The sequence below is a fragment of the Artemia franciscana genome, chromosome 9 (genome assembly GCF_032884065.1).
Source record: "Artemia franciscana chromosome 9, ASM3288406v1, whole genome shotgun sequence".
Classification (NCBI taxonomy): Eukaryota; Metazoa; Arthropoda; class Branchiopoda; order Anostraca; family Artemiidae; genus Artemia; species Artemia franciscana.
In genome coordinates this window covers 36,058,444-36,084,585 of record NC_088871.1, presented here as the reverse complement: position 1 = coordinate 36,084,585, position 26,142 = coordinate 36,058,444, and the positions used below count along the sequence as shown (strand labels likewise).

General features: G+C 37.6%; 1 protein-coding gene across 5 annotated transcripts in view; it reads right to left on the bottom strand.

Annotated features, from left to right (window-relative positions):
* Window positions 1-212: 212 nt before the first annotated feature.
* LOC136031350 (cyclic AMP-responsive element-binding protein 3-like protein 1) overlaps window positions 213-26,142 on the bottom strand; it is a 52,964-nt gene continuing 27,034 nt past the window's right edge. For all 5 annotated transcript variants that reach the window (XM_065710845.1, XM_065710846.1, XM_065710844.1 and 2 more), the window contains exons 5-7: window positions 19,306-19,430; window positions 15,447-15,753; window positions 213-438 (exon numbers count right to left, since the gene is read on the bottom strand). In XM_065710845.1, coding sequence (XP_065566917.1) covers window positions 233-438; window positions 15,447-15,753; window positions 19,306-19,430 — 638 coding nt within the window. In that variant the 3' untranslated portion in view covers window positions 213-232. The remainder of the gene's footprint in view (window positions 439-15,446; window positions 15,754-19,305; window positions 19,431-26,142) is intronic.

Below are 26,142 nucleotides of genomic sequence, written 5' to 3'. Positions count from 1 at the left end.
TAATCAATGAAAATATTAAGAAGGTACATTTTGAAATATAGAAAGGGGGAATCTTAAGGGGGCCAATTCGTCCCCCTTCCAATTAGCGCTACTAAAGGCATTAACAAAGCACAGATACCTAGTCGGGTAAACTATATACTTGTAGGAGACAATTAACAAAAAGTAGGATAAATCTGACAGAAGTTGGACGTCTCGTCACCCTTAATTCGATTAAAAACAAAATAATATACCTTTAATTACGCGGGCGCTTCTTTCTGGATGGATATAATGCTGTATAGTCATGATCTATCAGGGCTGCAATATGGCATTTGTAAGGTGAAATTCCTTGATCTTCGTATAATGTGTCGTCTTCACTTGATAACATCTCTAGATCGTCATCTGATGCAAGAGAGTCCATCCCTTTCAGCAAAGCGCTCTGAAGAAGGGTTCGTGATCGGACTGTAAATTAAGTACCTATTAATTTTCCCATTTTCTCCTACTTCCATAAACTAAGAATATATTCACTCAAATTAAATTTGGTAGAAAAAGGGATTATTATAGGGCAATTACTGGATACCTGAACTGTCATTTGAGAAATTTATTCGACAGAATTTTTCTTCAACAGCAAATGTTTTTGGATTTTTTAAGGATAGTAAAAAAACTCTTGCGAGTAAGTCTTGTTTTATGCTTTAGAAAAATAGTTTGTCCGTTCGGGTATACCACCAGATTACATAATGAAAATCCTAGCATCACAAGCCAAGTTTAACCAAGCTAATGAGCTCCAAAACGAAAAATTCGACAGTAAGCAGGGTGATTTAATCACAGCAGTAAACAACTTGTCTGCCGAAATAAAAGAACTAAAACAATTAGACTTCAGAATGAGACAGAAAAACAGTCGAAATAGAACGATCATTCGAAGAGCAAAAGAAGAAGAACTTCTTGCTCAAATGCTACTCATTGAAGTGGAAAAGAAGCTCGAACTTGATTATACTCGGCTTAACTACTGATCTTAATCCGAATCAATCCCTCAAAGCTCAGGTGAAAGATCTGCTTAAAATACCCTAAAAATTGCGCCATCTGTGTCAATTGACGAATATAAGCGCTTAGGAGGAAAATACTGACAATATAACGAATAGACACCGTAATCAAAGTCAGCCACGTAAACTGGCAGTTCATCCAGTGCTAATTAGGCTCAGTAATTAAGCTAAAACTTTTCTAGTTACGCAAAGCATATCCAAGCTTAATGACCCTGGAATAAAAATTTGAACACACCTTTCTCCTGCACTTAACTATTTACGCACAGGATTCCACACAAAAGCAAAAGAGATGAAGGACTGATTGTTTAGTGCTAATCGCGCTAAAAATAAAGGAACCCATGAATGGCTTGATATAAAAAAAAGCGGCTCGGAAATGTGGGAAAGAGCTAATCAATAATTGAATTTGGATAGTAGTGGTCTGAGTTTATATCTATATGATTTTGTGGAATATTTTGTTGATTTGGAGCTTTAGTAGGTTTGACTGTTGAGTTAGTAGGTAATATATGATTGGTTGAGGATTATGACTTTTATTTTCGAATACATATTCGTGAAGTTTCATGGCGTTTCTCTGAGGTTTTTTCTTACTTCATTTTTTTTTTGTATTAAATGCCTAGGTGTTATATTTTATTTCCTTTATCTGTCCCACACTATTCCTGACTTTTCTTTGCTTCTTTCAGATGAAGTTCTCGTTTTATTTGTTCCTCCTTTGACTCTCCGTATGGTTGGTAAGTCGCTTTTTGTCAATAAATACACCCTGGGCCAACATCATAGATGATACACTTCAAGTTCGAGGAGCCCCCCCTAGATCTATGCAGAGTCAATGATGTTTTTGATGATGATCCATCCTATCCAAAAATAAATATCTACTCCCCATTCAAATTTTGAATAAAGGTGCTGGATTTAGGATGATGTTTTTGAACTGTCGCGGGTTACTGAACGTTTTTTATCGAATATCTTGTTTATTTCTTGTCATGATATAGTCGCTTCCCCTCTTGCGAAATTTTTTTTGAATGATTTGACAGACATTTACCAATAAACAGGATTGTACTTTTTTCATAAGAATCGGATTAATAAGAAACAGAAAGGGGTTGGTTTTTTCATTAAATCAATAATTCAGTCAGATCTGGTGAATGAAATTGATCATCTATATAGATGTGAAGGGTATGAAAATACTTTGTTGCCTATTTTACCGGCCTCAAGTTCACCTGCTTCGAAATTCGTGAAACTTCTTTGATTTATTCCATCGAAATAGTCCCCCAAAATTGTTATCCTGGGTGATCTTAATATTGATTTATACAATTCTAATAATTTAGATGGTAACTTCCCAAGAATCTCTTCTGATGGGGCTGACTTTTTAATAGTTTGCCTGTCCGTTGGTCTTTTACCAGCTTGTGAAATCCCAACAAGAATAACGAAAGATTCTGCTTCCCTTATTGATAATTTGCTTACGAATCTGGAATTAAAATCTAGTGATAAAGTTATTAAAGATGTCTCGGACCATTTGATACTTGTGACTGACTTTCACTTTATAACAGAGTTTAATAGGCCCGTTAAAAGAAAAATAAGAGTGACTAGTAAAAATTCATTAAGTAGACTTAAAGTATTGCTTTCTTCAAGGGATTAAATAAAAAAACAAGTTTTTCTTCAAATGAAAGTAAGGAGCGACATCAAAACTTAAAACGAACAGAAATTACTCCGTATATGAAAGGGACTTTTCGTCCTCAACGTCCCGCTCTTTACGCTAAAGTTTGACTCTTTCTCTTAACTCTACTTCTAAAAACAGTAAAAAACTTTAGCGTAAAGAGCGGGGCGCTAAGGAGGAAAAGCCCCTTTCATATACGGAGTAATTTCTGTTCGTTTTAAGTTTTGATGTCGCTCCTTACTTTCATTTAAAACAAACTTGTTTTTTTTTTATTTAATTTCTGGACGTTTTTTAATTAATGCATGTTTTGATCTTGGCTCTCCGCACATAAATGTTTAAAACGAAATTTGCATATTAATTTTCTTTTTGGCTAAATGGCTTTTTCATTGTTTTAATCAGAAGATTTTGAGAAAAAACGACAGAGGGAGGAATCCTAGTTGCCCTCCAATTTTTTGATTACTTAAAAAGGCAACTAGAACTTTTAATTTTTTTTACGAACATTTTCATTAGTAAAAAATATAAGTAATTTACGAATTAACTTACGTAACGAACTTCTATATTCGTATGTTTTTATTGCGTATATGAGGGAGTTCACCCCTCGTCAATACCTCGCTCTTTACACTAAAGCTTAAATTCTATCCCAATTCCTTAAGAATGACCCTTGAATCACAAAGGCCGTAGAATAAATAGTTGAAATTAATAAAAGTACTTTAGCGTAAAGAGCGAGGTATTACGAGGAGGTGAACCACTCATATGCGCAATAATTTCTGCTCGTTTTAAGTTTTAATGCTGCTTCTCACTTTCAGTAGAAAAGAAAACTTCTCATATTTATTTTTTCATTGTTTTTTTTTAAATAATGCTAAAAAATCCTGCGCCCCCTTCATTGAAAGTCGCTTCCCCCATGAGAGGTTTTTCCATGGAAAGATCCTCCCACGTACCCCCACCCACCTCAACTCTCCCTCCCAAACCAAAAAAATCCCCCTGAAAACGTCCGTACACTTCCCAGTAACCATTACTATAATGCTAATTAAAAAAAAAGAAAAAAACTAGTTTTTTAACTGAAAGTAAGGAGCGACATTAAAACTTAAAACGAACAGAAATTACTCCGTATATGAAATGGGTTGTCCCCTCCGCAATCCCTCGCTCTTTACGCTAAAGCTTTGAATTGTTTTAAAAAGTAGAATTGTGGCAAAGAGTCAAACTTTAGCGTAAAGAGCGAGGGATTGCGGAGGGGACAACCCATTTCATATACGGAGTAAAATCTGTTCGTTTTAAGTTTTAATGTCGCTCCTTACTTTCAGTTAAAAAAAAATAGTTTTTTTAAATTTAATTTCTGAACGTTTTTGAATTAATGCATGTTTGATTTTGGCTCTCCGCACATAAATTATTAAAATGAAATTTGTATATTAATTCTTTTTTTGGCTAAATGGCTTTCTCTTAGTTTTGATCAGACGATTTTGAGAAATAAGAGTAAGGAAGGAGGCCTAGTTGCCCTCCAGTTTTTCGGTTACTTAAAAAGGCAACTAGAACTTTTAATTTTTAACGAACGTTTTTATTAGTAAAAAATATGCGAGACTTAAGAATTAACTTACGTAACAAATTTTTATTCTCTTATATTTTTATTACGTATACGAGGGGGTTTGTACCCTCGTTAATATCTCGCTCTTTACACTAAATCGTAAGTTTTGTCCCAATTCTTTAAGAATGACCCCTGAATCAAAAAGACCGTAGAATAAATAGTTTAAATTACTAAAAATACTTTAGCATAAAGAGCGAGGTTTTTATCTCCTCCTAAATACCTTGCTCTTTATGCTTAAGTATTTTTTAGAACCCCTTATATGCGTAATAATCTCTGTTCGTTTTCAATGCTACTCCTTACTTTCAATTGAAAAAAACATTTTCATGTTTATTTTTTCATTGTTTTTTTTTATAGTAATGCTAGAAAATCCTGCGCCGTTTTCATTGAATTTTTCTTCCCCCACGACATATTCCTCCAAGGAAAGATCCTCCCACATAGCCCCTTCCCCTCAACCCCACCCCCAAACCAAAAAAAATCCCCCTGAAAACGTCTGTACACTTCCCAATAACCATTACTATATGTAAACACTGGTCAAAGTTTGTAACTTGCAGCCCCTCCCCCGGGGATTTGGGGGAGTAAGTCATTCCCAAAGACATAGTTATTATGGTTTTCGACTACGCGGAACAAAATGGCTATGTCAAAATTTTGATCCGTTGACTTTGGGAAAAAATGAGCGTGGGACCCTCCAATTTTTTTTTTCACTTAAAAAGGGCACTAGAACTTTTCATTTCCGTGAGGATGAGCCCTCTTGCGACACTCTAGGACCACTTGGTCGATACGATGACCCCTGGAAAAAAACAACAACAAACAAACAAATAAACACGCACCCGTGATTTGTCTTCTGGCAAAAAATACGAAATTCCACATTTTTGTAGATAGGAGCTTGAAATTTTTGCTATAGGGTTCTCTGATACGCCGAATGCGATGGTGTGATTTTCATTAAGATTCTATGACTTTTAGGGGATGTTTCCCCCTATTTTCCAAAATAAGGCAAATTTTCTCAGGCTCGTAGCTTTTGATGACAGACTAAATTTAATGAAACTTATATATTCAGATTCAGCATGAAAATTCGATTCTTTTGATGTATCTTTTAGCATCAAAATTCCATTTTTTAGAGTTTCGTTTACTATTGAGCCGGGTCGCTCCTTACTACAGTTCGTTACCACGAACTGTTTGACACAGGTCAAAGTTTGTAACTTGCAACCCCTCCCACAGGTACTGCGGGGGAGTAAGTCGTCCCCAAAGACATAGTTATTAGGTTTTTCGGCTATGGTAAATAAAATGGCTATCTCAGAATTTTGATCCGGTGACTTTTGGGAAAAAATGAGCGTGGGAGGGGGCCTAGGTCCCCTCCATTTTTTTTGGTAACTTAAAAAGGGCACTAGAACTTTTAATTTTCGCTAGAATGAGCCATCTCGCGACATTCTAGGACCACTGGGTCGATACGATCACCCCTGAAAAAAAAAAAAAAAACAAACGAAAAAACAAATAAACACGCATCCGTGATTTGTCTTCTGGCAAAAAATGCGAAATTCCACATTTTTGTAGATAGGAGCTTGAAACTTCTACAACAAGGTTCTCTGACACGCTGAATCTGATGGCGTGATTTTAGTTAAGATTAAACAAAAAAACAAGTTTTTTAAATGAAAGTAAGGAGCGATATTAAAACTTAAAACGAACAGAAAGTACTCCGTATAAAACTTTAGCGTAAAGAGCGGGGCGTTGAGGAGGAAAAGCCCCTTTCATATACGTAGTAAATTCTGTTCGTTTTAAGTTTTAATATCGCTAGGCCTACTTACTTTCATTTAAAAAAAAAGTAGTTTTTTTTTGTTTAATTTCTGGACGTTTTTGAATTAACGCATGTTTTGATCTTGGCTCTCCGCACATAAATAATTAAAACGAAATTTGCATATTAATTTTTTTTTGGCTAAATGGCTTTTTCAGTTTTAATCGGAACATTTTAAGAAAAAAGGAGCGAGGGAGGAGGCCTAGTTGCCCTCCAATTTTTTGATTGCTTAAAAAGGCATTAACTTTAAATTTTTTACGAATGTTTTCACAAGTAAACAATATACGTAACTTACGAATTAACTTACGTAGCGAACTTCTGTATTCGTATGTATTTATTGCGTATATGAGGGGGCTCGACCCTCGTCGATATCTCGCTCTTTACACTAAAGCTTAAATGTTGTCTCAATTCTTTAAAAATGACCCCTGAATCACAAAGGCCGTAGAATAAGTAGTTGTAATTACTAAAAATACTTTAGCGTAAAGAGCGAGGTATTACGAGGAGGTAAACCCCTCATACCACGGGGACTGCGGGGGAGTAAGTCGTCCCCAAAGACATAGTTATTACGTTTTTCGACTATAGTGAATAAAATGGCTATCTCAGAATTTTGATCTGGTGACTTTCGGGAAAAAATGAGCGTGGGAGGGGGCCTAGGTGCCCTCCAATTTTTTTGGTCACTTAAAAAGGGGCACTAGAACTTTTAATTTCCGTTAGAATGAGCCCTTTTGCGACATTCTAGGACCACTGAGTCGATACGATCACCCCTGGGAAAAAAAAACAAAAAAAAACAAAAAACAAATAAACACGCATCCGTGATGTGTCTTCTGGCAAAAAATGCGAAATTCCACATTTTTGTAGATAGGGGCTTGAAACTTCTACAATAGGGTTCTCTGATACGCTGAATCTGATGTGTTATTTTCGTTAAGATCGTATTTAGGGGGTGTTTCCCCCCTATTTTCTAAAATGAGGCAAATTTTCTCAGGCTCGCAACTTTTGATGGGTAACACTAATCTTGATGAAACTTATATATTTAAAATCAGCATTAAAATGCGATTCTTTTGATGTAACTATTGGTATCAAATTTTTTTAGAGTTTCGGTTACTATTGAGCCGGGTTGCTCCTTACTACAGTTCGTTACCACGAACTGTTTGATTGTATGACTTTTAGGGGACGTTTTCTCCCGTTTTCTAAAATGAAGCAAATTTTCTCAGGCTCGTAACTTTTGATAGGTAAGACTAATCTTGATGAAACTTATATATTTAAAATCAGCATTAAAATGTGATTTTTTTATGTAACTATCGGTATCAAAATTCCATTTTTTAGAGTTTCGGTTATTATTGAGCCGTGTCGCTCCTTACTACAGTTCGTTACCACGAACTGTTTGATTTTTCTTCTTGTTTAGAGTCTTCGGACCCTGATTTTGTTGTTGAATTTTTGCGGACTAGTTTAAACATTGTTTTAATAAGGCTTTCCCTCTACGCTAGATATCAAGAAGTAATATAAGCCGATTAAGCCTTGGATATCCCCTGGATTCCTGGTATCAATAAAAATAGAATTTGTTATATAAGACACATACTTAATGCCACAAATATAAGACATAATTAACCTGAAGTTAATTTACCTGAATTTCGCCGATACAAAAATCATCTCACAAAAATTTTAAGATCAGCAAAAAAGCAATACTTAGTTGAAACATTTGTCGACGCAGAAGGGTCTCCCAGGAAGACATGGGAAATAATTAATAAGTGCTTAGGAAGCATAGGAGCCATGATCTTTCTAATGAATTAACAGCCTAAAATAGAACTAAACTAGCGTTAGGGAAAGTGAAAGTCATCAATGCATTAAATGCACAGTTCGCAAAAATCGGCGAGGAAACCGCGTCAACTGCAGGAGCCGATCTTTCCCGACCTCTGGAACATAAAACTGGAGAGGATTTACAATCATATCTACCACTGTCTCATAATTGCTTAATTTTCCTTTCTCCTGTAACCCCAGATAAACTGTTACTTGTAGCGAAGCTTTTAAAGAACGGATCTCCAGAAGGGACTGAAGGTCATCTATTACTCTGATCAAGTGCATAGTACCAAATAATGTAATCCTGCTATCCCATGTGTTCAACCTCTGTTTGAAAACCGGAAGATTTCCTTCTTGTTTCAAGTCTTCAAGAATTATCTCTTTGTATAAAGGAGGAGATTCGAAGAATCAACAAATTATCAGCCGATTTCAATCCTGTCTGCATTTGGCAAGTTGCTCAAAAAGTGCCTATATAATCATATAGTTAGCTTTCTAATGAGAACTAATTTTTTTTTTTTAGCCCGATGCAATTTGGGTTTCGGAAGTCTAACTCTACTGAGCATGCTATTATGGCCATGACTCAGTTTGTTCACGATACCCTCAAAAAGGTGATATTCCGGCTACAATTTTAATAGACGTTCGCCAGAGGCCAAAAAGGCATTTGATACGATTTCTCATAAAATACTGCAAAACTTGATAACTGCGGTATAGGAGGTCCCGTTAACGATTTGGCCACGTCATACCTAAAAGAACGAAATCAGTACGTCGACGGAGGCGGTGCTTCTTCCTCATCAATATCTCAATCTCAGTCAGTTGGAGTCCCACAAGGCTCTATTTTAGGTCAACTGCTATTTCTTATTTGTGTGAATGAGATTAGTAATAGCATCGAAGATATTGGTCTTAATATATTATTCGCCTATGACACGGTATCCAAAATCAGCAGCCCCGACTCTAGATCTTTGATGCTCAGGTCGGAATCAGCACTGAAGAGGCTTATCTTTTGGTTTTCGAGAAAAAAAATTTGTCTATTAATTGTGCTAAGACAAAATTCACTGTCTACTCTCGTATTGGGAGAACAGCACCGAAAAATTATGGCGGTTAATATTTGGGGCCTGCCCGTCGAAACTGAGAGTTGATAATATTAAATATCTTGGGATAATAGTGAATTTAAATTTATCCTTTAAAATCCATGCAATTTATCTTCGAATGAAACTGTCAAGAAATATTGGAATGATGAACCATCTGAAATCTATTCTGCTGTTTTCAGCCCTGAAATCTCTTTATCATTCTCTAGTACATTCATATATAAACTACTGTCCTATTATTTTTTCGAATACTTTTAAAACCCGTGTTCTTCCCCTTCAGTGGCAACAAAACAAATATCTGCGTTTATTGAAAAATTACCTGCCTAGCCTGTATTCTTACCCTGGTAAATCGTCAACAAAAATTATGTGTCAAATTTTAAATATCCTTCCAATGGATAATTTCCCTTCTATTCTTTATCTGATAAAACACTTAACATCTATTGCCTGATTATTTTTATTTGCATAATATATTTTTTCAGGATGATAATCAGGTTTCACATGCTTATTTGATCCGTGGCAGTTCTGTAGTTCGTCAGACTTTTTAATCAGTAACTATTCATTTAATTTAAATTCTGGCGTGGAGGCCTAATTTCACTTTATTTATTTTTCATTGAGTTATTTTGAATTTATTGGGAGCTTTGATTTTTATTACCACACGGAGAGTTGACGAGCCATCTTTTTTCCAGTATCTGGAGATAGTGTTATTTATTGTTGAGTGTATAACCCATATACAAGTTATCTCCACTATGGGTCACTAATTTGATAGTTTTGTGAAAACATTTTTTATTGATTAATGAAGAACTTTTGAAGATTCATATGGAGATAAATTTGTTTTATTTGCTTTTTTTTCTTTGCTGCATTTAATATATATAGAGTTTTTTTAACAGGGTATATGCAGTCATTCTATTCATTCCAGAAAATACTTTTTTTGAATTTTTCTTTTTTGATTTTTTTTGGGGGGGGGAGGGGGGAAGAGAGAGGGAGCAGAAAGACCCCTTTTAATGCTTTTGATATCAAATTATATGGGACCAATCCCTCGGTCCTTTGATATCTCAGGATATTTTAAGATTAGCGCTTTAATTTTGAGGGCATCTCCTCCTCCCAAAGCTTTTGCATTATTAGTATATATATATATATATATATATATATATATATATATATATATATATATATATATATATATATATATATATATAAATAAGTTGTCTGTGTGTGTGTGGGTCTGTCTGTCGGGTGACGTCATGTTTGTGTGTCGACTGACATCATGTTTTCAACTGACGAAATTACAGACCGGGACATCGGGACACAAATGACGACCGGGACACCGGCACATAGGGAATATAAATGACGACACTCAAAGAGAAAGCGACCGGGACAAAAGGAATGTTCGATTAGCAATCACCATCAACAAAGCACCGGGACACAAATGACGACCGGGACACAGGGAGTATAAATGACGACCAGGACATAAGTAAAAAAAACTAAAAAAACTAAAAAAAAAGGTAAAAACTACAAAAAAACTAAAAAAAATAAAATAAATAAAAACTAATAAAAAAAAACTAAAAAAGCTAAAAAACTAAAAAAACTAAAAAATAAAAAAAATAAAAAGGAAAATAATGAAAAATAAAGGAGAAAAACAAATGTATATACAGACCGGGAAACCAGGATACAAATGACGACCGGGACACAGGGAATATAAATGACGTCCGGGACACAGGGACACAACTACAACGGGGACGCCGGGGGGCACAGGGGGATATAAATGACGACCGGGACACCGGGACTAAAGGAATATAAATGACGCCCGGGACACTCAAAGAGAAATCACAGACTGGGACACCGGGACACAAATGACGACCGGGACACAGGGAATATAAATGACGACCGGGACACAGGGACAAAACTACAAAGGGGACGCCGGGGGGCACAGGGGGATATATAAATGACGATGGCGACACAGGGAATGGTCGATTAGCAATCACCATCAACAAAGCTCAAGGGCAATCATTAGAATCATGAGGTATAGATCTGAATACGGATTGTTTTCCCATGGACCATTATATGTTGCATGTTCAAGAGTCGGTAAACCTGACAATCTATTTATATGCACAGACAATGGGACAGCAAAGAATGTTGTATATTCGCAAGTTTTACGTAGTTAAAAACATATATATATACTAGCTGTTGGGGTGGCGCTTCGCGCCACCCCAACACCTAGTTGGTGGGGCGCTTAACGCCCCCCCAAGCCCCCCCGCGCGCGTAAGTCGTTACGCGCCATATTAGTTACGCGCCATTGTAGTTGTGTCCCTGTGTCCCACCTGTGAATATAGATAGATTTATATATGTGTTTCAAACTACGTAAAAATTGCGAATATACAACATTTTTGGCTTTCCCACTACTGGGAGCTTTCCGTTTCCAATTGCCAGCAATTGATCTGAAAATGTTTGACCAGAGTCATCGTTTTGCAATCGGACACACATATTTGTAGTTAATTTTAATATTTTTACGTGTGCCCATAAATTAGAATTTTTCAGGCAAGGATTCATTTCATCTGCAGGAGTTAAACTACGTAAAAATTGCGAATATACAACATTCTTGGCTTTCCCATTGTCTGTGCATATACAAAGCCGTATGTACTAATAATGACGTCATATGCAAACGCTCTTTTTACAAACAAACAAACATGCATACTTAACCGCTTCATTTGGTTCCAAAACTGTGTCGATTGACTTGTAAAGGACTGCCTGGTCTCGAATCTTGGTCAAAACAATATTGTTGATTTCGTGGACGTCTATATTTTTGGGTGCGAGAATCGCTCTTTCACTTAGCCATTTATTATTTTTATAATTTTTTAGAATATTCGGAAATACTTTTTCAATCAATTCATTTTTGGACGTCACTAAATTACAGAAATCAGCAGGTAGTTGTATACGTCCTGAAATTGAGTATCGTGTCATAAATGTCTTTTTGTTCCGACGTTAACTTGGAAATGTTATTTTGTACATACGACAATAGATCACTCGTACTGTAACTTTGTTCAGATCCAATTCTACACATGTCGAAACAGCAGCGATACGGTTAGATGAAGGCATTCCCAAATCCTGAAGAGGTTTGTTTGCCATACGTACGCACAAATCTTCTATAATAACTAAAGTGTAGTTATAAATTTCTGATGTAAAATCAAAAGTCATATCTGACGTCTCTAACTGTTTTCGATGGAGTATATCTACGGACATTTTTGACGTATATTTTCCCCATAACTCTGTAGGAGCTGATGGAGAGCAAGTTGTTAAAATGATGCCAAACAATGCACGAATTTCACTTGGGGTTGACGTTTCGCACGCGTCATTGATGCAGTTATCCCAGTGTTGGTCATTCTCCAATTAATTCAGAGTTTGGCATGCACTACGGTAAGTGTCATGTATAGTACCGTTTACAGTTCTCAAATACTCAAAGGATGTCGGACCGGGTACATTCACCAAAAGCAGGCGTAGAAAGAAGCATTCATGTTGATTGGGGTGACCGGTGTAGAGTCTTCCTATCGTGGTATCTTTGAAGATGGTAGGTTGGCCGTCGACTGACTTACCCTGTTTTCGACGTTCAAATACTTTATTTTTAGTATTCCACGTGTAATACGAAGGCACTTCAGTATACAGCAGTTTTTTTGCAAAAGAATCATTTTTGCAAAGCGAAAAAAAAGCTGTTAATTTTGTATCCGGTGGATTCAGGGCTCTTTGTTGCACGTTGGTTTCCGAGAAATAAACACGTTGACCATTCTGTAAATGTACCGCTAAGTGAACAACAGCTGGACTACGTTCATGTATCGGAAATGAAAGAATTCGCCAAACAGCTTCATTACTGCTTATGTATCTTCCAGCCTGATATTGTACGATTTCGTCGAAATCTTTGATTTTGGGCTGCAAGCCAAAAACTACCATGTCACTGCCTTTGTTGACGTATTTACATATGTATTTGATTGCCTTTACGGAGTTACAGTATTCAACGTTTATGTGTGCATTAAAAGTTTTTGATAATAATGGGGAATATGGAACAACCCACTGGTTATCTACTTCGATGGTGGTACCGTTGCCATTGTAGGTTCTTCAGTCATTTTACAATTAGAAATTTCTCTTTCAACGGTCTTCTTACAATTAAAAATTTGTCTTTGAACGATATTCTTAAATACCTGTGTCCTGGTCGTCATTTATATTCCCTGTGTCCCGGTCGTCATTTGTGTCCCGGTATCCCAGTCTGTAATTTCTCTTTGAGTGTCCCGGTCGTTATTTATATTCCCTCGGTCCCGGTCGTCATTTGTGTCCCGGTCTGTAATTTCTCTTTGAGTGTTTTTCTTTTTAGTATTTTTTAGTTTTTTACATTTTTTCTTTTTTCAGTTTTCTTTTTCTTCTTTATTTTTCAGCTTCACTATGAAATACATATCGCCGAACCTTTGTTTTTTTAACTAAAATCTGGTAGGCATTGATGACCTTATCCAAGTCAAAATCCCAAACCCAATCATCATCGCTATCATTTTCAGTTTTGATATGTTTTGACTCTCGCTGTCCAGGTGGATCTTCATCTAACAGCGCGGTTTTGCGTTCTTTAGCCTCAAGCCTGTTTCCTTGCTGTTCTTTTGATTCCTCGGCACGCTTTCTTTTCTGACTTTCTCTATCAGCAGCAAGTTTTTTGGCATAGACTCTTTGAGCATCTTCATCGGCTTTTGCCATGGTAAGTTCATCAGTCATTGTAAACTTAAACATTAATAGATTTCTACGTGAACATATGTCTTAAATATCTTGAATGACGTCACCGTCAAAGCAAAAATGACGACAACTAATTTCATAACGTCAGTGGACACAGAAACATGACGTCACCTGATCCACAGACAGACAACTTATTTTTATATATATAGATATATAGATATATATATATATATATATATATATATATATATATATCTATATTCACAGGTGGGACATAGGGACACAACTACAATGGCGCGTAACTAATATGGCACGTAACGACTTACGCGCGCGGGGGGGCTTGGGGGGGCGCGAAGCGCCACCCCAACAGCTAGTATATATATATATATATATATATATATATATATATATATATATATATATATATATATATATATATATATAAACATGGTTCCGAAGAATGGGCACTGCAAAAGTAGATTAAGATTTGCTAGAGGTTTTCCAGAGAAATTGCCTGGGATTGTTCTGGGTACAGTAGGCTGTACGAAAAGTGTGGCTCAATCCTAATTTCTAGGGCTATAATGAGAGAAAGGTTGAGATGGCTAGGGCACGCAGATGAAGAATGAAGAATGACAGTTTACCAAAGATCGTCCTTTTCCGCCAGCCATCTAGGACTAAACGGAAAGCAGATTGTCGGTTGGAGTGTGAGGAACTCAGAAAGAAGGTTTGGGTTTTAGAAAGTTATAAAGTTATAAAGAAAGATTTACGAGAAATTGGAACTTCCTGAGAGGGTGTAAAGAGGGAGGCTTTGAACAGATTGGGGTGTAGAAGGAGCGTGCGTAGCTGTGTTGGCCTCAGACGGCTTGGTGCTGCGGTGAGTCATTAGTAGTAGTAGTAGTATATATATTACGATCTATAATGCACTTTTTCGTATATTTATCCTTCCCCCCTCGAAGGTCACATACTGTGCACAAAGCTAGACCCGCGAGAGAACTCCCAGCAATTTTGAGTCGATATTCAATTGATATAAGTACAAACCACAAATACATCTTTAAGAAACTAGGCAAATGTCCTTAAAAAGATAAAGCAACTTTAAAAAAAGACCATTTGGCTATGAACTGTATACAGATACCTCTAGGTTTTAGCCAAAAAGTAGAAGGTTTTGATAAGACTTTTAGAAAAGAGTAGGGAAAAACAAGCTTTAGCTAAAAATCCACCAATTCTGCCCAACCAAATTGTAAAGAAAATGGAACTATGCAGATAACGGTCCACGTAGTGTAGGTATCGATCTTCTGATTCTCTGCCTTTGGTCAGGAGTTCTAAGCGTGGTTGAGGGCACAACATCTGGCGCTTCTCTTGCCCCTCCCCCGGATTTTCCTAATATCAATTTAGAGCTGGGTAGAGTCTGGCTGGACTTAATGTCACGCCAATGACCCCCATTCATAACCAAATATTTCACCTACACAAGGACTCGAACCCCTGCACTAACGGAAACAAGATTGTAAGCCCAGCACGTTGGACTGAAAGACTGTAGGGAATGAAAATGTACGTTCTTTTTTTCATTATCAAAAGAAAAGAATACGGCGGAGAAAAATAAATAAAAGTCAAAATTAAATTCCCTGAATCAAATTATACATCACTACAAAAACTGAAAGTTTGGATTAAAATGATATTACCATAATTATTTACTATTGCACTATGAATACTTCAAGGATGGTCGCTTCAATAGTGATTTATGGCTAGGAATAAAACGATTTAGAAGGTTTGAGTGTTAAGAGTGAATGTTAGAGCGAATTTTCTTTATTTTTTAGAAAGGTTATTTCAACACAAGTTACAAACTTACCACCAGTAGGTACTTTGAACTGGGATTCTCCTTGAGACAACGAAGTACTATCTTTTTCCGAGTTCATATTTGGAACTAGTAACAATGCAATTGACAGCATTAAAACAAGCATGCATGTGGAAGCTTGAGTTGGTCTCCCATTCGGATTAGATAACATGTTTTGAAGTCGCTTAATTTGATCAGCCAAGGTTTTGTTTTCAGACTCCAACTGTCGAATACGTTTAGCCATTTGATCATTCTGTCGGTCACGTTTCGTCACTTGCTCCTCCAGTAAGTCTATGTATTCTTTTTTCCTTTTTCGACTATCCTGAAAAAGGGGAATGTATAACGAATGAAATTGGGCGAGCAGACATAAAGACTAGAAAAGCTTTACAAGGCAAAGCAGGCTGGGGACCTTAGCACCATTAGGTGAAAGAATGCTTTGATAAGCTTTTGTTTGGAGATTTCCACCTAAATTCTGTCTGCTTTGTTCAATGGATTCCTTTATACACCAACAAGATTTAAGTTGTCTATGCAACGTGAAGTGTTACAGCAACCTTGTGTCAGCTTCACCAACAAAAGTTTTGCAGGAGCAACTTTTTGGTTAGAAGGGATTGAGAAATATTATATTGACTTGGCAGCCAGTTAAACAATAAAGGTTTATAATGCAATATGTCTAAAAAAAAAGCGTCCACAAATTGCCACTAGTATCTAACCTAAAATAAGATATCTAGGGCACCAGCTCGCACGACTGTTATGTTACGGGGTGCCGTATGTTAAATTCAAATCTCTATGTTGCCTAGGACTTTTAATCATAGTTCTTTGTTTCAATGTGCACATTAAGACTGAAGTTGTCAACTCCTCGAAACCTTTTAATTGGTACACCTTATGAAAGAGCTCAAAACTTAAAATATAGTTTTACCAAACTTAGTTGGTCCTATGAAGCTATATGTGAATTCCCATATCAATATGGATAGACACTGCAACGCATAAATGAAGGATAAACTAGTCAGAAGAAGTAAACATAACCCCTACTCCAGTAAGATGACCGTGGTCTAGGAACCCATTTTAGGTAAAATTCCCTTACTTGTCTTTGAATTCTGTTGTCCTAATTCTTTTGATCAGATCAAAGGTAAATACATTTGCAGAGGTTTCCGGCCGCTTGACCTAGAAGATGTCTGTACTATAACAATCTATTCTTACCTGTACTTCCCTCTCCAAAGATGACAAGAAACCAAATTTGTAGTTACCTCAAATCTGTAAGAGGCAAATTATAGGTACACCAACTAGAACAAGATACCAATCCCTCATCACCAAGATGACCAAGACATAACAGTCAATTGTTACTTACATGTCTCTTTCCCCCGTCTCGAAATTTGAACCACACTTTTTTAATTTATACCACAACACTGGAGTTGTCAACCCTTCAAAAGTTGTTAAATTACGTATCTTACCCCTTAACCAAGACGATTACTAGCGCTCTGTTTGTTCTTACTTGCACGTCCCTCTCTAGAGCAGAAAAGAAACCGACTTTTTTGTACAATCGAATGGATCAAAAGCAAATAATAGGTACACCAACTAAAAAAAGATGCCAGCTCCTCATCGTAAGAGTGACAGAGGCATAAGAGCAAATTGTTACTTATAAGTCCCTCCCTTATCTTAAAATTTGAATCTGATTCTTTTCTAATGTATATAGCAATACTGAAGTTGTCAACCCCTCCAAATTTTTAGAATGGCGCATAATATGAGTGAATTTTTGAATGAAAAAATGGATCTCATATACTTCCGTCAGCTCATCAAGTACTATCGATCAGCACTGAAAAAAAATCCCTCTATCTTGGTTCAAAACTAGATTTCCTTATCACAGGTCAACTTTCTAATATCACCACTCACAAAGGAGCAAAAAGAAAGCTCCAAATTCTTTGGCGATTGGGCCAGGTAACCGTCCTACATATTAAGCTCTTTTCAACTTTAGTCCCACTTCGATTTGAAACTGGTGCCTGCCAGCTAGCTTACTAGAACACAGCTTTCCAGTCAAAGGCAGAAACTTGGCTGAATGGAACGAAAGCTTAGCCATATAACATCAGATAGTCGTCTCCAAAATAGACTATAAACTCCACTTCAACTCACCTTGTCGGTTGTGGCTCAAAAACTAGCAAAACCCCCCTTTTTGGCTCAACGCGAGAATTATACGCAGCTTTTTCAAATTCATATTCCCAATACGGCTAGAGGTCCACACTTTCCGTAAAAACCGTGGATGTTAGACCCTTACCACTTTCTAGCAATACGCTGAAATCGACAGACTAGAGAAAAAAAAGGCAAACCAAAGCGTTGCTCGTGCAACACAATTCTCTCGCTTCAACTAGTAGGCCCTGCTGTTTTCAATTTTTACGTCCAGCAAAAGTCTACAAGACTGAACAGCTTACCAAACATTAAAGGAAACTTACATCACTAGTGATAGAGAACTTGACTGGTGCCATCTTGGTTTTAAAAGATAGGCAATTTTGTAACAAAGATGTAAACATTCAATTTTGTAAACATTCTACAACAAAGATGTTCTAAGTCGTTATTTTAACTTACAATTTGATGTTATAAGCCTTTCAATCTCTTGGCATAAAAAACAACAAAACCTAAAAAAAATCATTATGACAGTGGCTGACTACAGCTTCCATACTGTCATCATTCCGAACTAAATAACACTACAGCGGTCGCCATGCAAAAAAGGTTTCAGCAAAACAGTTATTAAATAGAGTGGGGTGGATGAGGTGTGTTCACTGGAATGTTGCTCTCAGGCAATTTAACATCGCGACAAGCTTTTAGTTAATTTTGTTGGGCATACTCCACTTCAAAAATAATTTTATAGATTTTGTTGTTAACAATAATAAACAATAATATTAAAAATTTCAATAATTCTTTAAATACGATTTTTGAAAAAATTAGCGTTCACAGAATTACTAACCCCAAGAGGCCTAAAACAAAAAACAGCTGCTCTGTCCCACATTGATTGGAACATTTAAGACTTAACCTGAGAGTTATGTGCTTCCACCATAAAAAAAGAAGCATCAGCTTAAAAAAAAGAAAAGCAAACACACTTCACGGATACTGAATCCACATATCATAAGAGTAACTCCTCTCAATGGTAGTAAGACAATAAAAAAAATTCCTATTGTCACTTGTTGGCTGGAACGTTTAAGCTTCGACTTATTTGCAGTGCCAATGGGGAAAAATACGAAAAAAAACGAAAAAAGAAAACTGCAGTGCTGAAAATAGAAAAAAAGCAGAGAAAAAACACCCTGACAAGATTATATTAGGAATAAAGAAGTAAATTATCCCTATTTTGCATATAAGGTACGAATATCCATAATTTGAAACATAGAGAGAAGGAATAACAATGAGTGAAAAAAATTAAAGACAAGATTAATTATGGTTAGAATTGTGATACACCAACTATCTGATGAAAACAAATATTAAAATTTTCCTGGCATTTATTTACGAGCTTAAGCATAGAGTGGTCTCAAATACACTTTAGAATGGACTTAATCAAATTGGCTTTTTAAGTTTTGAAGGCATTTTACTTTTTGTATCTTACTTTTAAGAGTTATCCTTGAGACTGTATCAAGTTCAGTTATTTGAGAGCTTTCACGCTAATACCTAAAGGCAAAAAAGGAACTTGGTCAGAATGCAATTGAAAGGTTTAAAATCTTATGCCCATAGGTAACAAATTCTAACAAATTAATAGCTACCGTACTATAAGTTAAATATGGAAGGCAATGGTTACGTTTCAGGAGTACTCCTTACTCATAAAATTACAGATTATACTACCCCACGATTCATTTACAGAAGATATTTAATTTTTTACCGATAGACGGGAAACAAGTACCTGGGCAGATTTCTTGTTTCGGATTTTTCGCCTGATCCGTTTCAACTCTCTTTCTTCAGCTTTTGATAGGGGGCGTTTCCCCGAGATATGAATCCCTTCCTTGGCCAATAATCGCTTTTCTTCGTCTAAAAAAAATATAGTCATAATAAACATAAAATGGTAGAATCCACATAGATTCAGGCTGAAGATTTTAATGAATTAACACACGTTGAAAGACAGAAATTACATACTATTTTATTAACATTAACAATACTATAACGGTTTCAGATTATTTCTTTCGTTAATAATATTTTCCGGAATAAGGTTATATACCTTGTTTCAAAACTGCAGGTGCCCTATTTGAAAAAAAAAATCAACAGTATATTCTACAAAATTTAAGTTTTTACTGAACCTGTTCCTTACTGAGCAGCGTAATTGGGGGTGGCATTTTCTGAACGGAGTTTTCTATTTTGATTTTTAACCTTTTTCATGTGGCATTTTAAAAAAAAAAACAAAAAAAAAAAAAAAAAAGTGGGTCAGTCTGTGACAAGCTTCAAGATTAATTTATGTATTTATTTTTAACTCAACCATGTAAGGATCCTTGCCTCACAGAGGTCGGGGGAGCATGACGGTCCCAAGTCCACAAATGAGGAGGGTTGGGCTGTGGGCTTGCAACCCACACCCGGGACCTTGAGGGGCAACCCTCAGGGGAAAAACAACTGCAACTGAAACGTCTACAACCTTCCGTCCACCGCGCTGGTGTAGGACTTCTGATGTCGCCACTTGCACACAAAGCAATGACAAACTGGAACCCAGTTAACGAACGTATAATGACAGCTCGCTTCGTATCAAATCACACAAAAATGACCATTATCGCATGCTACGCTCCAACTAATGAAGCTGATGAAGAGGAGAAAGATGCTTTCTATAACTTGCTACACTCGGTCACCAAAGACGTTCCCAGGCATGATGTACTCTGCGTGGTTGGCGATCTAAATGCTAAAGTTGGTGCAGACCACCAGTACTGCCCTGAAGTTCTGGGCCCACATGGCATGGGAGAGATAAATGAGAATGGCACACTCCTAATCGATTATGCACTAAGCAACGATTTGATAATAGGTGGTAGTATGTTCGACCATAAAACGATTCTCAAGTACACATGGGTGTCCCCCGACGGCCGAACGAAGAATCAAATCGACCATTTCCTCATGTCAAGACGTTGGAGAAGTAGCCTATGTGACGTGAGGGGTTTTCGAGGAGTGGATGTTAATTCAGATCACATCCTGATGATAGCCGAAGTAAGAATCAAACTGAAAGCTCAGAAGCGGAAAACTAACACTGCAACACATAAACAATTTGACACCGATGAGCTGAAAGATCCTGACATCCGCAAAAACTTCTGCATATCTCTACATAACGGATTTGAAGCGTTAAATCTGCTCGACGAAACCAATGACTTTGATGTTGAGAATACATGGACCTCAGTCAAGAGTGTGTACCATGACGTTGCGAAGGCCAACCTTGGCTTCAAGAAAAGAAAGAAAGAAGAATGGATATCGGATGACACCTGGAAATACATCAGTAAACGCAAGGAGACCCGAACGCTTATCCTGAATATGTCGAGCCCAGAGCAAAAAGCCCAATTACAGCTCCGCTACAAAGAAGAGGATAAAGCGGTGAAAAGAAGTGCCAGGAAAGACAAAAGAATTGCCATTGAGAGAAAAGCAGCGCTTGCAGAAGAAGCTGCAAAGAAAGGAGACTCAAAAATGGTTTATCGACTAACAAACGAGATAGTTGGAAAGAAAACAAATCGTACATCCCTTGTAAAAGATGAAAATGGAGATGTTATTTCGGATCCACAGAAAGCTGACGAGAGATGGGCCTCACATTTCGAGAAAGTCTTAAATAGGCCCAGACCTGATGATCCAGAAACAGTACCGGATACGCCATTTTTACAAATTGACGTAAGTGCTGACCCACCCAGCACGGAAGAAGTGACGACAGCTGTGAAAAAGCTGAAAAATGGACGTGCACCTGGAGTCGATGGGATCACGGCAGAGATGCTGAAAGCGTCCCTTCGAGCCTGCATATTCGTATGGACTGCTCTTCTAGTGGCCATCTGGAACAACGAAAAAGTCCCAAAAGATTGGACCAGAGGTATACTGGTCAAACTCTTCAAGACAGGCGATGCACAAATTTGTGACAATTGGAGGGGCATCAATTTGACGTGGGCAGCCCTGGACTCACATCTCAGGGAAGAGCAACATGGGTTCCGACCTGGTAGGTCTTGCTCTGATCTTATTTTCATTCTTAGACTGATGGTGGAAGAGTCCAGAGAATGGAACAAAAAGCTGTACCTGCTCTTCATTGATTTTGAAAAGGCGTTCGATTCTGTTGACCGAGACACTTTATGGAAGATTTTGAAATATTACGGAGTACCTGATAAACTAGTCAAAATGATAATCGCACTATATGAGGATAGTGAATGCTGTGTACGCACAGAAAATGGGGACACACGTTTCTTCAAGATAATGTCTGGCGTCAAACAAGGGTGTGTTTTATCCCCGTTTCTGTTTGTAATTGTAATGGACTATATTCTACGGCAGTCTTCAGGCATTGGAGTGAAGATTAGCAGCCGACAGATCTCCGATCTGGACTTCGCAGATGACGTTGTTCTTCTTGAAGAAGCGAAACTGCGACTGCAGCTGCTACTCGACGCCATAGACGAAAAGGCCGAGAAAATGGGACTTGCAGTAAATGTCAGTAAAACAAAGAGTATGGCCACATCTGACTCCCCACTCATATTAAAATGCAAAAATAAAACAATTGAGCTGGTCAAGGAATTTAAATATCTCGGGAGTTGGATCGAATATGATGGTGAAATAGCCAACGAAATCAAGAGGAAAATTGGACAAGCGACATCGGCTTTTAGCAAGTTGAAACCAGTCTGGCGCAGTAGTAAATACTCTATGCGCTTGAAGCTCCGCCTCCTGAATAGCAATGTGATGTCCATCCTCCTCTATGCTAGTGAATGCTGGAAACTGAACACCCACCTAGAGAAACGTGTTCTAGCTTTTGAAAACATGTGCCTTAGGAGAATCCTGAACATATCGTGGTAGGAAAAGGTCACCAACATAGAAGTTCGCCGGCGAACCGGTCAGCCATTAGTTACTGACCTTCTGAAACGTAGGAGATGGACATACCTTGGCCACGTCCTCCGTATGCCAGAGGATCGACTCCCGAATACAGTATATGATTGGCGTCCCGAGGGGAGGCGAAAAAGAGGTCGACCAAGACACACCTTACGACGACAGTACGACCGAGACCTGAGAAATGCGGAGTTGTCTCTTCAACCACAGTGGGAGGACGTCACGGGTGCAGCTCAGCTCCGAGATGTCTGGCGAGGTTTCGTAGACGCCCTATGAGCCACCCCTGGCTCTGGAGGATCTAAGGTAAGGTAAGATTAATTTGGAAAGAATATGCCTTAAGTTCTTATAAGGAAGAAATCATCTTTCGATTTCTCATAAGAAATTGTCTTTCCCTTCCTCCTGAAGGACCTGATCTATGTGACACCTATTCATAAATATTTTACAGTAGTATTACAGGTGACTATATATACATATATATCTATATTAGCTTGAATATTTTATCTGGAATTTCACTGCAAAGACACGCCCACATACCTTAGGTTAAGACTCACAAATTCCAAACGCGTAAAAGTTGGTACTTAGATGGAAAGAAAAAGAAAAACAAGTAAAATAATTACAAGGCGTGGTTTTAAATGTAGAAGCAGAGAAATGCGAATATAGGTCTTATCATAACAGTACTTAAAAAGTGAACAAACTACACCAGTTTTTCTGATTCATGCTTGAAAGACTCGCGAAATATATGTTACAAAAATCAATTCTTAAAACGGTTGCAAGGTTATCTGATAAAAGCAATTACTAGTCTATTTCTTTTGTTTATTTTTACACTATATTATCTAAACAGACCATCAGCCCTTCAGAATACAGGCTGATCGAAGTTATATAAATTTGGTGACAGCACAACTAGAAAAAAAAACGAAACAAGAGCTAAGAGCTCGTATGGCACTTGCGACGAGGCGAGAAGAGCTAAGAGCCAAGAGATCATATGGTATGAGCTCTAACAAAATTCTATGAATCAATAGATTGATTTAAAAAGGAAAATAAGAGGCTTAATGCCGGTCAGGATTTAAAATAAGAGCTCTGAGTCACGATGTCCTTCTAAATATCAAAATTCATTAAGATCCGATCACCCACTCGTAAGTTATAAATAATTAATTTTTTCTAAATTTTCCTCTCCCTTTAGCTCCAGATGGTCGAATCTGGGAAAACGACTTTATCAAGTCAAATTGTTCAGCTCCCTGATACGCCTACCAATTTTAATCGTCCTAGCACGTCCAGAAGCACCAAACTCGCCAACTCACTGAACCCCTCCCCCCAACTCCCCCAAAGAGAGCGAATCCAGTACGATTCTTTCAATCACGTATCAACGACATTTGTTTATTCTATCCACCAAGCTTCATCCCGATTCCTCCACTCCAAGTGTTTTTCCAAGATATCCCCCATCAACTCCCCCCAATGTCAAAAGATCTGGTCGGGATTTGAAATAAGAGCTCTGAGACATGAATTCCTTCTAAAAATCAAATTTCATTAAGATCCGATCATCTATTTGTAAGATAAAAATACCCCAATTTTCACGTTTTCCAAGAATTCCGGTTTCCCCCTCCAACTCCCCCCAATGTCACAGGATCTGGTAGGAATTTAAAATTAGAACTTTAAAGCACAAGATCCTTCTAAATATCAAATTTCATTAAGATCTGGTCACCCTTTCGTAAGTTACAAATACCTCAATTTTCAAAATTACCCCCCCCCCAATTCCACCAAAGAGAGCAGATCCGGTCCGGTTATGTCAGTCACGTATCTTAGACAGGTTTCTATTCTTCCCATCCAGTTTTATCCTGATCTCACCGCTTTAAGTATTTTCTAAGATTTCCGGTCCCCCCAACTGCCCCCCACCCAATTACGCTTGATCCGGTTGAGATTTATAATAAGAGATCTGAGTTACGAGGTCCTTCTAAATATGAAGTTTCATGAAGATCCGATCACTCCTTCGTAAGTTAAAAATACGTAATTTTTTCTTATTTTTCAGAATTAGCCCCCCCCCCCAATAGAGCGGATCCGTTCCAATTATGTAAATCACGTATGTAAGACTTCTGCTCTTATTTTTCCCACCAAGTTTCATCCCGATCCCTCCAATCTAAGCGTTTTCCATGATTTTAGGTTCCCCATCCCAAACTTCCCCCAATGTCACCAGATCCGGTCAGGATTTAAAATAAGAGCTTTGAGACACGATATCCTTCTAAATATCAAATTTCATTGAGATCCGATCACCCGTTCGTAAGTTAAAAATACCTCTTTTTTCTAATTTTTCAGAATTAACCCGTCCCCCAACTACCCTAAAGAGAGCGGATCCGTTCCGGTTATGTCAATCATGTATCTAGGACTTGTACTTATTTTTCCCACCAAGTTTCATCCCGATCCCTCCACTGTAAGTGTTTTCAAAGTTTTAGGTTTCCCCCTCCCAACCCTCCCCCCCCCCCAATGTCACCAGATCCGGTCAGGTTTAAAATAAGAGCTCTGAGACACGATATCCTTCTAAATATCAAATTTCATTGAGATCCGATCACCCGTTCGTAAGTTAAAAATACCTCATTTTTTCTAATTTTTTCAGAATTACCCCCCCCCCCAACTACCCCAAAGAGAGCGGAACCGTTCCCGTTATGTCAATCATGTATCTAGGACTTGTGCTTAATATTCCCACCAAATTTCATCCCGATCCCTCCACTCTAAGTGTTTTCCAAGATTTTAGGTTTTCCCCTCCCATATCCCCCCCCCCAATGTCACCAGATCCCGTCGGGATTTAAAATAACAGCTCTGAGACACGATATTCTTCCAAAAATCAAATTTCATTAAGATCTGATCAACAGTTCGTAAGTTAAAAATACTTCAATTTTTCTATTTTTTCCGAATTAACCGGCCCCCCACTCCCCCAGATGGTCAAATTGGGAAAACGACTATCAAACAGTTCGTGGTAACGAACTGTAGTAAGGAGCGACCTGGCTCAATAGTAAACGAAACTCTAAAAAACGGAATTTCGATGCTAAAAGATATATCAAAAGAATTTGATTTTTATGCTGATTTTAAATATATAAGTTTCATTAAATTTAGTCTTTGTCGAAAATCACACCATCGCATTCAGCGTATCAGAGAACCCTATAGAAAAAATTTCAACGTCCAATCTACAAAAATGTGGAATTCCGTATTTTTTGCATGAAGACAAATCACGGGTGCGTGTTTATTTGTTTTTTTTTTTTTTCCAGGGGTCATCGTATTGACCAAGTGGTCCAAGAGTGTTGCAAGAGGGTTCATTCTAACGGAAATGAAAAGTTCTAGTGCCCTTTTTAAGTGACCAAAAAAATTGGAGGGCACCTAGTCCCCCTCCCACGCTCATTTTTTTCCCAAAGTCAACGAATAGAAATTTTGAGATAGCCATTTTGTTCCGCATAGTCGAAAACCATAATAGCTATGTCTTTGGGGATGACTTACCCCCCACAGTCCCTGGGGGAGGGGCTGCAAGTTACAAACTTTGACCAATGTTTACATACAGTAATGGTTACTGGGAAGTGTACCGACGTTATCAGGGGGATTTTTTTGGTTTGGGTGTGGGGTTCAGGGGAGGGGGCTATATGGGAGGATCTTTCCTTGGAGGAATATTTCATGGGAGAAGAGAAATTCAATGAAAAGGGCAAAGGATTTTCTAGCATTACTATTAAAA